This window comes from Hirundo rustica, chromosome 5 (assembly GCF_015227805.2).
Source record: "Hirundo rustica isolate bHirRus1 chromosome 5, bHirRus1.pri.v3, whole genome shotgun sequence".
NCBI classification, from domain to species: domain Eukaryota; kingdom Metazoa; phylum Chordata; class Aves; order Passeriformes; family Hirundinidae; genus Hirundo; species Hirundo rustica.
Window position 1 is genome coordinate 72,404,588 of NC_053454.1, and position 12,695 is coordinate 72,417,282.

Genomic DNA, 12,695 nt, shown 5'->3' on the forward strand with positions numbered 1-12,695 from the left:
TTACCAAAAGAGAACCCCACATTGTAATTCCCATGCCATAACATCAGTGTTTCAACCAGGCCAAGAAGAATCATTTCTAAGGCTGAGGATCTCAAGCACTTGTGAGACACGGTAAGAGCAGATTCCGTGATAAACTGAAGTTCCTCACTTCCACGAGGAAGCTCATATGAAAACAACAGCTTTCTGATACTCGTGCCCTTTCACATTAGAGGTACAGGCACAAAGACTTCTACTGCAAACTGCTAAAGCTCCTGTTTCCACCTTACCTTAATCAGCTAGCTGGATCATCTAAAACTCAAATTTTAGCCTCCCATCTCTTCTTAAAAACCTGCTTTGCTTAAGCCCCCTTTAGAATGCCATCTGATCCTAAGTGGTAAACTACCAACCACAACATCACCTCTTTAGGAAATTGCCTTTATTCTCCTGAGCAAGCTGTTTGTCACTAGCATGCATCTACCCATATCTTTGTTTCAGTACAAATAACACCAGTTAATTTGGGGTTTTTTGGGTAATGTCATTTCAAAAACATCCCCATAGCATACCAACAACTCTTGTGTTGTAGTAGTCAGGCAGCATACGCTCACACAGAGCCACCAGCAGCCAGAAAGCTTCCTCCTCTTTTGCATACAGGAGGAGCACTGAAGTGACAATATTCATAGCCTAAAAGAAAGGGAAATGCAATTATTCAATATCTAGCACTGTGCCTGGGCAGATAAGTGGTTAGGAAATTAGCTACATCTGTCCCTGCAGATCCCAAACTGTTCAAGTGCTTCCCTGTAAAAACAGCAGTGTTCCCCAGCGCTCAAAGAAAGGCTTAAGAAAGTCTCAAATCACAAAAAATTGTAAGGTTTTTCTTTAGTTTTGTTGTTGTTTCACTGGGGCTTTTTGGTGTTTTTTTTGGGGGGTTGGTTGGTTTCGTGTTGCAGATTTTTTCAAGAAATCGGTATTTTTCTTCCTAATCAAGGGCTGACTCAGGTCTGCAAGCACCCCTATTACACTGTTACTGATATTCTGCCATAGGTGCTCACAGGGAATCTGGGTCTGGGGCAGCCAAAACACCTCCCACAGCACTAGTGATGGGCCTGAATTCTCACTGCAGCTGAACCAAATCTCAAGGTTATTAATTACTGTGACAGCTTTAGGGACCAGAACTGAAACGTCCCTCTACTGCTGCTCTGTTAAATCATCTGTACAAATGTTGCAGCTATTGCTTAGTACCACACGTGTTATTAAACAAGTTATGGCAGTATCTGTTAGAACTGCTTGCACTTACTCATGTTGTGTCACCGAGACACACAAAGCAATCACACGCAGACAAGAGATTTCTGCAGAGGTTCCTCTGATCCAGCTCCCAGGTGAAAGAGCGGAGGGAAGAGACCCCTTTGTTTATTCTTTTACTTTTATACATTTGTGGGTCTAGCAGAAGATTGGCTTTTTGGGGTTTCCACCCCTCAGCCTCAGTGGCCAGACGAATTGTCAGTTACAATTGTTTTCAGGTTAGAAATATGCAAACAAAGGACAAAGAATGAAAAACAAAGGATTTGTTTATATTACTTCTGTGGGAAAGGTAGAAGAACTGCTCTAATATTCTACAGTAACTAAAAGATCTGACTCCATTTATGAAAATCAAAAGGCTAATAAAAAACTCAGAAAAACCAGGGTAACAATGTTGCATCTAAAAGTCTTAACAGTCAGACATTGATCTGGCTTCTTAATACTAATGAATTTGAGTTTGCCCTTTGCTAAAGTATGTAGGAAGGCAAAAAAAAAGGTCCAGGTGATAAGCCAAAATTATACAGTAACAAAGAATGACTTAGGACCAGAAACTAAAGTGACTTGAATTATGAGCATAAGAACCTTTCAAAACCACGCACTGGGGTCAGCATACCACCACAGATATAAGGCTGGGACTCACAGTGATGTCTCCTAGAACGCTTAAATTTTTTTGCCAAGTGTTTGAGGTTTTTTTGCTTGGCTTTTTAATAGCTTTTGTTTCTTTTCATTGTTTTGAATGATGGCATGGCATCATCGAAAGAGGAAAGGAGGCTCTGGACGGTTGTAACTAATACACTGAATAATAATTCATTGTAAGACGGATAGATTCAAATAGATGAAAATTTAAGGCTGAATACAAAGTGTTTTGGTTTTGAGGGGATTTTTTGTTAATAAGAAAATAACCTTTTTCTTCAGGGTCCATTGTCATTTTCTGTAGACAGCTCTGCTATCACCTGTCCAGTTTCTAAATTTATGAGCAGAAAATAAGCTTACAGAAAACATCTCTCAGCATGTGCTGCTAATGCCGCTGCTAGAGGAGCTCCTTGTGTGACACCGAGCTCACAGCACCATCCACACCTCACCGTGCCTCACGCAGCCAACCCCTCACACGCCCTTCACGACTGAAGAAACAGGGGGGCAAGGAAAGAACTGGAATTCCAGAAACTGAAGGAGTCCAGGGCATTTCAATTACCTGACAGTATCCTATGTTTGGATTTCTGAAAGCATAAGCTGTCAAGACTCTCCTTAAGGCAGCAATACCCATCTCATTCTGGAACGCAGGGTGTTCTGGAAGGGAGCGGTGCAGATCCCTCTCTATCTCCTCTGTAGCAAGGTTGTATTTTCCCATGGACTTCTCCACGAGGTCCTCATAATAGCCAGGATGAGTGGCCATTTCATTAATGGCTCCTAGGAGTAGGAGAACAGTATTAAAACCAGGAGAAAACGGGAGGTTTAGCAGGCGTGGTATTCCACAATGATCTGCTCCCCTTCCATTCCGAATGTCACCAAGAACTTGGAAAGCAAATATGAAAATATCATTTCTTTAAAGGCGATTGAAAAAATAAAAAGGATGTGCTTTGGTGATTATCACCCCTTCCTGTCTTCTCTACAGGCATTTTTATAATGAGGTTAAAATCTCTCTCAGCCAGAACAAAACAGGAGGCATGAAGAACAAACCAGCTGTGCAGTCACATGGCATCATGAGCTCCCTCTGCAGCTGGCTGTGGGTTTGGTGATCCTAAATAACTCAAAACTTGTCTCTGACAAAGCTACTTGCCCTGAAGACAGAGAAGATCAATGTTTGGCTGCAGAGAGTATGATACGTCAGGCAAAAGCAAGAAAGAGAAACTCATGAGTTCTCTTCCTACTTCTGAAAATGACACTCATCTCTGAGTGCAGGGCACTCAGCCTTAGGGATACCACTACATGCTCACAGAGTTGCTATGAGATTTCACTAGTGACTTTACAGCTTCTCCAGAAACGAAAATCAAGTGTCAGTAGCTAAAGCAGTCTACACAGAAAATATGAATTATAGATACAATAGTGAAAATCAGTGCTAACTAGCTGTTAATAAGACACAAAACAGCTGTGCACTCCTGTGTGCACCTTCTGAAAACATTTCTTTAGTGCCCAGCAGCAGAGAGAAAATGTACGTGACTGTGTATTACCAGGGAAGAAACAGAGAGCAAACCTGAAAGCATCATTAGGTGATCAGATAAAGGCCTTCGTGTGCTCACACTGAAAGTGGTGTGGGCAGCTGTGGGAACTCTCTTGGGGAGGGCAGAGCTAAAGAAAGCAAATGCTGACGGGATATGAAGAAAGCCCGAGGTAGGATTGATTTCCATATAACTAGTAATGAAATTCTTCAACTTCAAAAAGTAAAACTTTAAGTGGACACAGATCTAGAGAATCCTTTATGGCACAGAATCCCAGAAAAGTATTTTATCACCGTTTTTCACATAACAGAAGCACCTAATAAAATGTCAGAGTAGCTTTTTTAAAGTATCAGCAAAAGAAAAGATAGTGGTTCCATGCAACATGCCTAAACTTTGGAATTCCTTGCAACAATTGCTGTGAAGGCCGAGAGCTTAACTGGATCCAGAAATTACTCAATAAACGGGAATTAGGCTTGCTGGTGGTTGCTGAACACCTGGAAGGCCCCTAAACTACTGGCTTCTGGTTACAGAGTGTGCATTCTGCTTTTTATATGTTCTTCCTTAATTATGTAAGCCCGTTTGAGAAAGGGTATTTGCCGGTCTGAACAGAAATCTTGTCTAAACTTGTCTGGCGCCCGCTAACAGTCACAGCCTTACTTACTCCAAATATTTTCAGACACTTATTATGTGCACCTTTAATCATCTTTGAAATCCTTTCTTCCCTCCTGCTTTTGCCTCTATCCCACAGAGGCATTCAAAGGAAAACCTACCTGAGAAGAGCAGCCAGAGTTCCCCTCTCATGCTTTCCGGAATGCCCTTTAGCACCAGGTCTCTGGTTTTTTCTGTGCGATACATACACACCCCTTGGCCGTATTCAGCAAAGTGAATCTTCCAGGCCTGTTCCTTCAGGAACTCCTTGGCCTAAAAGCAAAGGCAGGCAGGCATAAAGATGCAGCTTCTCTTTCTAACACCCTGACCCACTAAAATCTCGAGTGCTACAAAGGCTGCAATATCCTAACCTTCCAAGTGAGCAAGAAGTAACCTGGCTAGAGTCCAGTGACCTTCTTAATGGGCTGCCTCCTCCCATTTCCTAGTTTCTATGCTAGCAGACCTTGCTGTTATACTTAAGAGCAGGAGTACAATCTCTCCTTGAATTACATCCAACTTTGCCTTTATGTGGTGAAGTTATTTGCATTGGTAAAACGAGGCCACGTTCAAGCCTTTACATCTGTGAAAAATACTGCCTCTCCTTAACTGTCTAGCAGAATGAAACTCTTCTGGGTCAGAAGCATGGCAAACATGATTGCACAGCGTTTCCAGTCAGCTGGAGCACTCAGAGGTGGATTTTACCAGCTTAGGGTTGAACTCCTCGGGCGACCTGCGCCGATACATCGTCATTAAAGCTTGAGTTGCCGTTGGAATGCCGGTATCGTTGAGGTTGAATTGGCGCTCTCCCTCCGACTCGGAGCTCAGGCTTTTGTGAGGGCTGGCAGAAATTAAACTACTCGACCTTGTAAACACCTGCAGAAAGCAGGCACAAGCAATACAGGCATAAAGATGAGCCAGGGTCTGGACTTTTTACTTCGCTTCACTTCAAAATTTATACATGCTAACGGTTAATAAAAACATATGGCAGCAGAAATCAAACCAGCAGAGAATAATGAAACAGCTTCCAGTTTCTCAATAGCTCTCCTGAAACACAACCAAATTCTAGATCTAGAACTGCCAGGGTAATGTTAGCCCTAAGGAGCACAGGGCAATTTGACCAGCTTCCTTGGCCTATCAGCACCATTGGACTCATAGACTGTGGTTGGGAAGAAAAGTATTTTGAAGAAAAATTATCTTCTCAGACAGCTTTGAAACTGCATCACAGTAAAATCTCACGGAGCAGTTCACATCAAATGCCTAAAACTCCAAGTAGCAGTCGTGCATATCTAGATATGTAGTCATATTACAAATTGTAGTAAAGGCTTACAATAAATTTGTTTGTAATTCAGTAGGTAGAATACTTAGATCCACCAACAGCAAAAGTTCCAGCACTATACATACCTGCGTGCTCTGGTATACAACAACACAGTAATTATACTTCACCATCAACAGAGCAAGGAAAAAAAATTCTCTTAAGACACACATGGCAAACACGGTAGAGCTACTCAGGACAGTACTAAGGTATGGCTTGGGACAGACCTGGAATGAGAGATCTACCTACAAAATGGTACACCACCCCTTCTGCTTTGAGGTCTGAATTACTATACTTTGCTGGGTTTAACAGAACTGATGAGGTTGTTATATGAAGCATCTGAATTTCATACACAAAAGCTGGAATCCAGCAGAAGGCTTGACTTTCAAAGCACCTAAGGAAAGTGTATCTCATCATATCTTTTCAGAACCATTTCCTTTGCACACAAATATAAGGAGGTGGTTCAGAACAGGGTCATTCGATGTTCAGGACAGGGCTGTTGTTTTCCTGTTAGGTCAAATGCCTCAAAGTTCACTAGCAGTGCACATAGAAACCTGCTCAGCTCAGTCATTGTTTTCAGAAGAATCAAAAGATGGGATTTAGCAGCTAAAGTCTAGAATGAAAGAAGTTTCATGCCAACTTATAACTTCTTCAAATTATTAAAATTCCAGAATTACATTTGAGTTGGACAAGTAAATAGATATAAAAAGTACTATTCAATTAACCAGTTAATTAACTATGACGCTTTCCAACAAGATACACGGTAATATCAGAATGTGGCAGCAAGAATTAGAGTAGCTCTTGCTCAGCAATGATGATTTCTCTGAGGTTTAAAATGAAAAAGATAGATATCCTAACCGACAAATTTTAACACTTCAGCTCAAAGGCATTAATTAACACAAAAGAGGTCACATTTCTGTGCCTAAAGGTTTAGCTCTGCAAAAACCCAAAGGCGTTTCCTCCCCCCACACCAGTTAAAATCCCCTTCCAGTAAATTATTCATGTTCCTCCACATACCTCATCATCTGAGCTGATATAGCTCCCAGAAATATTTTTATCCAAGTATATTTTTGAAGTGGTTTGCTGCAGAAAGTCTGAGATCCTCTGCACAAGGAAGTCTCTGTCTTTCAAGTTGGCAAAGAGGAACGTCATTCTGTTTTTCGTGCTGATTGACAGTGGGCTGGGCAGCACACTGGAGCTGTCTGCCTTTTCCACTATTGTCACCTAGGAAAAAACAGTTGCTAAAGCTTAAGATCTTGAGTTAATCAAGCTGCTTGGCCTAGGAAACCATCTTTACACAATAAACCCATGCTCCTTCCACCCTTATATCAAATCCCTATGGACAGCCCACTGCTAGAAAACATGGCTTGCTACAAGGGCTTACAAGCCTGAAAGATGACAGCTGTAATCCCTCCAACAACTGGTTTCAGTACATTTTCTATCAAAACTCCCCTGCACTACTTAGTTGATTTTCCTCAGGCCCTGCTTTAAAAGAATCAGTGAAACAAAGTTTCACGTGTGGCACACAAATCTATCAGGTTTTTTGTAGGACTTCCAAATCCCTCTCCTGCTTTCTAACATCCTCAGCACAGGCTGAATCCACGGAAACCTTGGCCTACCTTTTACTGCCAATACATGTGAATAAACCATTTTTGAGGTGATGCTCCTGTGCAACTGTATTATAGTTCCATACGGTGAAAACAGTTGCACAGTGTTATTTCAGCTACCTGAAAATACTGGGTAATTTCACAGTACACAGGAACTCGCAACAAAGGGAAATTAACCCCACGTCTCCCCTTCAAGAGGAAAGCATCCAACCCTGCGAGGTGGAGGCTTCTGTTTGCCCTTCAGTTGTTAGGGAAATGGTCACTAATGTAGCTGAACTCCAAGCTGGAAACAGTACTCACACCACAATCTACTGAGTATGGGGAACGAGTTCCCTGAGGTTTTGGTAAAGCACATTAACACAAAGAAATCTCAGGGGTAAGTCATACGTACACTGCTGACAAATGATATAACAGCTGTGTGTCCTAAACATTACCAGCCCTAAAAACATACCAGTCCATCAAGTTCGTGCAGTTCATACATTGAACAAGACACAAATCACAATTGTAAATACTTTTAAGCACTGCTTTTATGACTTTAGACAATTTCTTAGGTAATGAAAACTGACTTACTACCTTCAGCATAGAAAGTGGCACGTTTAGTTTTGCTAGGACTTTCACTTTTGCTCCTCTAACCCTTTTAAAACCAGAAATCAATGGCAAGACATGAGTACTGTAACATTAGCAGCTCTGCAGCTAAATGGATAGGGTGAGCATTTTTCATGCATTCTCTTTGAAGACTTAAAGACTGCAGCGCACCGCTCAGGTGCCAAACCACTTCTCTGGTCTTGCCACTTCCTTTTATGTTTCTGTTAACTACAAATCTCCTGGTTATTTGTTAACTTAAAGGACTTCACTAACAGCATACTGAAGTTAGGTAAAAAGTGTTCTCTATGTTTTCTGTTCCACTTAAAAGCTGCTCAAGTGCAATCAGCACAAAAGCTCTAAAGGCACAGGACAGACATTATTAAAGCAAGCTTAATTATAGCTCTGCTATAATGAGAGCTGATATGCACTTATTTCCTATTCAGCAGAGACACACACATCTCTGAAGTGCTTTGTCCTGGAGAGGGCACCTGCTGAAGGTGCAGTGAGCAGCGCAGTCACCCACTGAAAAACATCTTTCCCCACCATAATTTCTGAATCAATGCTTTGCTGTGGTCTCATCTCTCAAAACACCTCCAGGATATTACAGAACACTGGAATTAACTCAGGGTTTAACCCAAAGCTTTAATTAAATAGGAAGCTTTCCTTTACTACTGGTACTGATCAGTTGTTCTGAGGACTGGCACTACCCCGGTTTACTGCTCTCCTTGCTGGTGCTGAGACTTAAAGCTGCTCACACAGAAGCCTTTACTCCTTCAGCTACGTCTGTCTCCTAAAGCTTTCGAGCTGCTCTGAGTGCTGTGCTGCTGTGACTGTGGCTACCAGAAGCAGCTGCAGAGTCTGCTTCCAGGAGGAGAGGCCCTGTTAAATGAAGCCTGTGACTCCTCCTCCACCACTTTACCTGCAGGACTGCCACTGCCATGGATTTTCAGACAAACAGTGCAACCAGTGTCGAATGTCTCGTCCCAAATAACCAAAGTCATTGCGACGAGCTGCTGAGAAGCTGTGCTTCCAAGCTCCTGAACAAGCACCCGTTCTACTCCTAATGATTTGTGGGGGAAATCAGTGCCTTGAAATATTCTGTGGTTCTTCAGCCTAGCCAAACTGTCCTTGGCTACGCCAGCTTTGCTACGACTTCCCAAGCTTACTTAACACCATTTCCCATTAACCCACAAATCAAGTCAACCATAAAAAAACCTCCCCAAGATAATTATTTTTTATTGCATCAAACAAACTCTTCTAACTGATGATCTGCTCCAAGTAAAACCAGCTTTAAAAAGGGAAACACACCAATTTGAAAAATATTGACAAAATATTTTCCACATACATGAATAGACAATTGGAGGTCTATGTGAAGAGGCAATTCAAAATTTTAGGATTATGAATCTGACAAAAGCCAGTCTTATCTGACAGATTCTTTAACAGAATTTCCACTCAACAATCTAGGAAGTGCCCCCCTCCACTCCTCCCTATGAGGAACAAAAAATGTAAAACTGGGCTGTAAATCAGAATACAAGTTATGATAAAGAACTCACAAGGGTTATGAAAACTGATGGGAAAAACTCCATGTGAACTTCAGTAGCAGGAATTGTGAACTAAGATACACAGTCATTAAATATCACTTACAACACATCTGAACGGCATGCTCACAAGAGATTAAAAGTATGAAAAGAGGCTTGTTTCCAAAAACAAGCAACAAACAAGAAACAAATGATAGTAAAAAAACCCCACCAAAATAAAAAAAAATTCAAAGTTGGCTGAAATATCTAGTAACATATTGCTTTATCACTTGCCCCATAAACTTAAAAATACAAATACTTACCTCTCGAAGAGGGATAATAAGGCTGCACAAGTTTTCTTCCTTACTAGTAAAGCAAATGTAGTTTGTAGAAACAAACATCTGACCCAAAATATGCATTTTGTTGAATGGAGTCCAAAGAGTACAGTCTGTGTGTCCATCTAATTTCTCATCCTTGGGGAGTCGGAACAATGCACGGTATCTCTCGCTCTTTGCTCTGGCATCAAGATCCCTAAAAAAAAAAAAAACCAGACAGATTTTCTTGGTTTAGGGAATATATAATACATTTTAAGATGTATTTTATGGAAATTTAAGATGTATTTTATGCAAATCACTGCAAGTTACCTGCAACATATAACTCAGCTAAGCAAGGACTGTACAGCAAAAAGTTGGAAATAATTTGCATATAGTGGAGATATAGTCTTCACTTTCAGAAGGCTCTAAAACTACGTTAAAAAAAAGTCTGCCATGAATGCCTCAGACATTCATCCTTACTTCTCAGAGAGGAAACACTGAGTGAGCTTTTCATATTCAGCCCTACTTTCAGAGATTATGTACAATGAATCCATTTTTTGCCAATAGTAATAAAAAATGCTTCTTTGAGGCTTATATATTAACATTATGGAATCCTTAAGGTTAGAGTTTATTAACAATTTCAAGACTAAGCCTTGATAATGCATTCAGTGCAAACACTCAACAGTAAGGACAAACAAAAATGATATAATGCATGTCACTAAGTAACGAGAAATATAAACAAGCGCCGGCTATAATTCTGTATGGTAAATGAACACGAACAACATATAAAGAAAATATGAAAAAGAAACAAGCTGAAGTATAATATAAAGAAGAGGAAATATTTTCCAGATAACTTTTCATCCCTCAGAATTTTATGTCAATTTTTGTATCGCTGTTACCTAAATTACATCCTAGATAGAACGAATAATCTAGAGTCATTCCTCAATTCCAGTGATAAGACCAAGTACGAATGCTAGGCACAATTCTTAATAACATATTAATCCCTTTATTATCTTCCCCATCTGACATAAAATGGCCTTACAACAGGTACCAAAATACAGCCAGTGTCAGGAGATACGCTAAAGAGCTTCTGAACAAATGAGTATTTGGCTCAAGTCAGTTTATTTTTGCAACAAGTTTGTATCCAAGTGTCTTCCAGTTCCTATTTCTACAAGACACCAAGTACTTGTATTTAAATCATTATTCACATTGGACAAAGTCCTACAAGTCAAAGGGCTGAGGAGGCCCAGATGAGTAAGAGGCAGTGCTACGTACCGTTTCAGAGCGGACACTTTTTTGGGGGATTTCTTCTTCAGTTTGGGTAACGACCTGTCTTGTTCAAATCCTTCATTGTCCAAAAGCTGTCGCATAGCTATATTGGCAAGCTGCTCCATTAGTTTGAATGTCTCACTGATATTAAGGAATACTGAGAAGAAATGTTCGCTTGACCTTGTGCTCACTTTGATCATATCAGGGAAGAGCAGTGTAGCGTTCTTCTCAAGCTGAGTGATGTCAACCCAACGGATAACTAACTTTGCTGAACAGGAGCAAACACAAAAACAAGATTCAGTACAAAAATGAGCATAATCAGGAGCTTTTAGCTTCCTCTTCCTATAAAATGCATTCAGCTGACTTTTTTCTTGCATCTTGAAAAGTTGGGAGCACAGCGTAAATAGACCAAGTTTGCACAAACAACCACTATCACCCCACAAGGAGCAGGTAAATGAGTTTAAATATCATTTACTTTATTTACAGAGCACCACACAAGCATTACAAAGCTAGGTGAGCTAACATGACTATCATTGTCACCGTACTTGCTCAGACTCTGAAGTCCTCTTTTCCTATGGAAGCAAAGAAACACAGTCTAAACACATCAGACAGGCTGGTGTTATTTCTATACAGTATAATGTTTCAAATACTACAGTGATGGCAGAACCTTAGCTTTTCTCCCACCACCAATACAGGTGGTGTCCTTAAAGCAGGGGCTGAATCCCAGGTCTGATCCATTGCCCATAACCAAATACTGCTGAATTGATCACCTCCACCGTGCTTTGAATTAAATCCCTGTGGAGCAGGCTAGTTGCATCCACACTAGTGCAGTTCTTTACTCTGGGTCTCCTCTGAACCCTTTCTGACATTCTGGTGTTGTACAAATGTAGATGTGTCACTTAATGCTACAAAGTCTGCCAGAGTAGTACTTGAGGATTGGGTAAGAGCAGAAAAGAAAGCCAGAACTAGGGTGATCTTATCCCTGTTCCCTTTTGGGCATAGCTCCTGAGGTGAACTATGTCCCTAGACAATGCCAAGCACCTGTTTTACAGAGAACCACTTTGAGAAAGACCAAACAAACAAGGGAACAAGCACACAGTTAAGCAGTGTGACAAATCAGGGAATTGCTCCCTGCTTCTCTTTTCCTCAGCAGTGTCTTTGTACCCTCAGAGATCAGTATGTGAAAAGTAACAAGCTACAGGAGATTTCCTAACCATTTTCAGATGCACAAATCACTATTCACTGAAAACATACCTTCCCTGCCCATGAGAAAAGAGTAAAAGCAAAGGTGATTAATGCTGAGATACACCCAGCCCTGACGGGGAACCTTCCCCTTCCAGTAACTGCAGGAGTAGTAGTTCACTAGTTTCTCTTCTTCAGGCATCCCAAACAGCTTGTGAAATTTCACAATGGCCTCCTTGAATTTTTCTGTGTCGTCATCCTCTTTGATGCCATTGATTTTGTTGTACTCAGCAATGATGCCCTGGTAGGGAATGAAGAAAGGACATGTCCTGTTAGTGGCCACAGGCTATCAGATACCCTAATTCCCATCGCTGTCCAGCCCACAATGCTTATTGCAGTGCCAAGGAAGTCTTTCAGTGAGCTCTTTTGCTCTGCTCACTCTTTGGCTTGTGTAGTTATTTACTTTATTCAAGGCTTTCTTTCTGATGACCTCACTCCCTACTGTGCCTATGTCAAAAGCAACCGAACACCAACCACTTGCCAGCATCTTGTTTTAAATTCACCAGCCTAACTCAAATACTCTTAACAGCCCTGTGATCTGTAGTATCCTCCTCTTCCTTTCTGGGGTGACAGACATAGGGTTTCACACGAAATTTTTCTTAAGGGAAGGAAAAAAGTAAAAGGGAGAAAAGGAACTGTTGTTCTTTAGGGAAAAATTTATATTATTTCTATGACCCCTCTTATTGGACTTTAAGCATAGAAGAGCAAAAGAGTGGGGGGGAAAGAAGGAAAAAAAAAGGAAATCTTCAATTAGCTTAACTAATAGGATG

At 41.0% G+C, this 12,695-nt stretch overlaps 1 protein-coding gene across 2 annotated transcripts in view; it reads right to left on the reverse strand.

Moving 5' to 3' along the window:
- Window positions 1-12,695, reverse strand: part of TBC1D9 (TBC1 domain family member 9) — a 47,671-nt gene that overhangs the window by 15,321 nt on the left and 19,655 nt on the right. For both annotated transcript variants that reach the window (XM_040064564.2, XM_040064566.2), the window contains exons 4-11: window positions 11,938-12,166; window positions 10,690-10,951; window positions 9,424-9,631; window positions 6,409-6,615; window positions 4,782-4,952; window positions 4,202-4,352; window positions 2,468-2,682; window positions 543-660 (exon numbers count right to left, since the gene is read on the reverse strand). In XM_040064564.2, coding sequence (XP_039920498.1) covers window positions 543-660; window positions 2,468-2,682; window positions 4,202-4,352; window positions 4,782-4,952; window positions 6,409-6,615; window positions 9,424-9,631; window positions 10,690-10,951; window positions 11,938-12,166 — 1,561 coding nt within the window. The remainder of the gene's footprint in view (window positions 1-542; window positions 661-2,467; window positions 2,683-4,201; window positions 4,353-4,781; window positions 4,953-6,408; window positions 6,616-9,423; window positions 9,632-10,689; window positions 10,952-11,937; window positions 12,167-12,695) is intronic.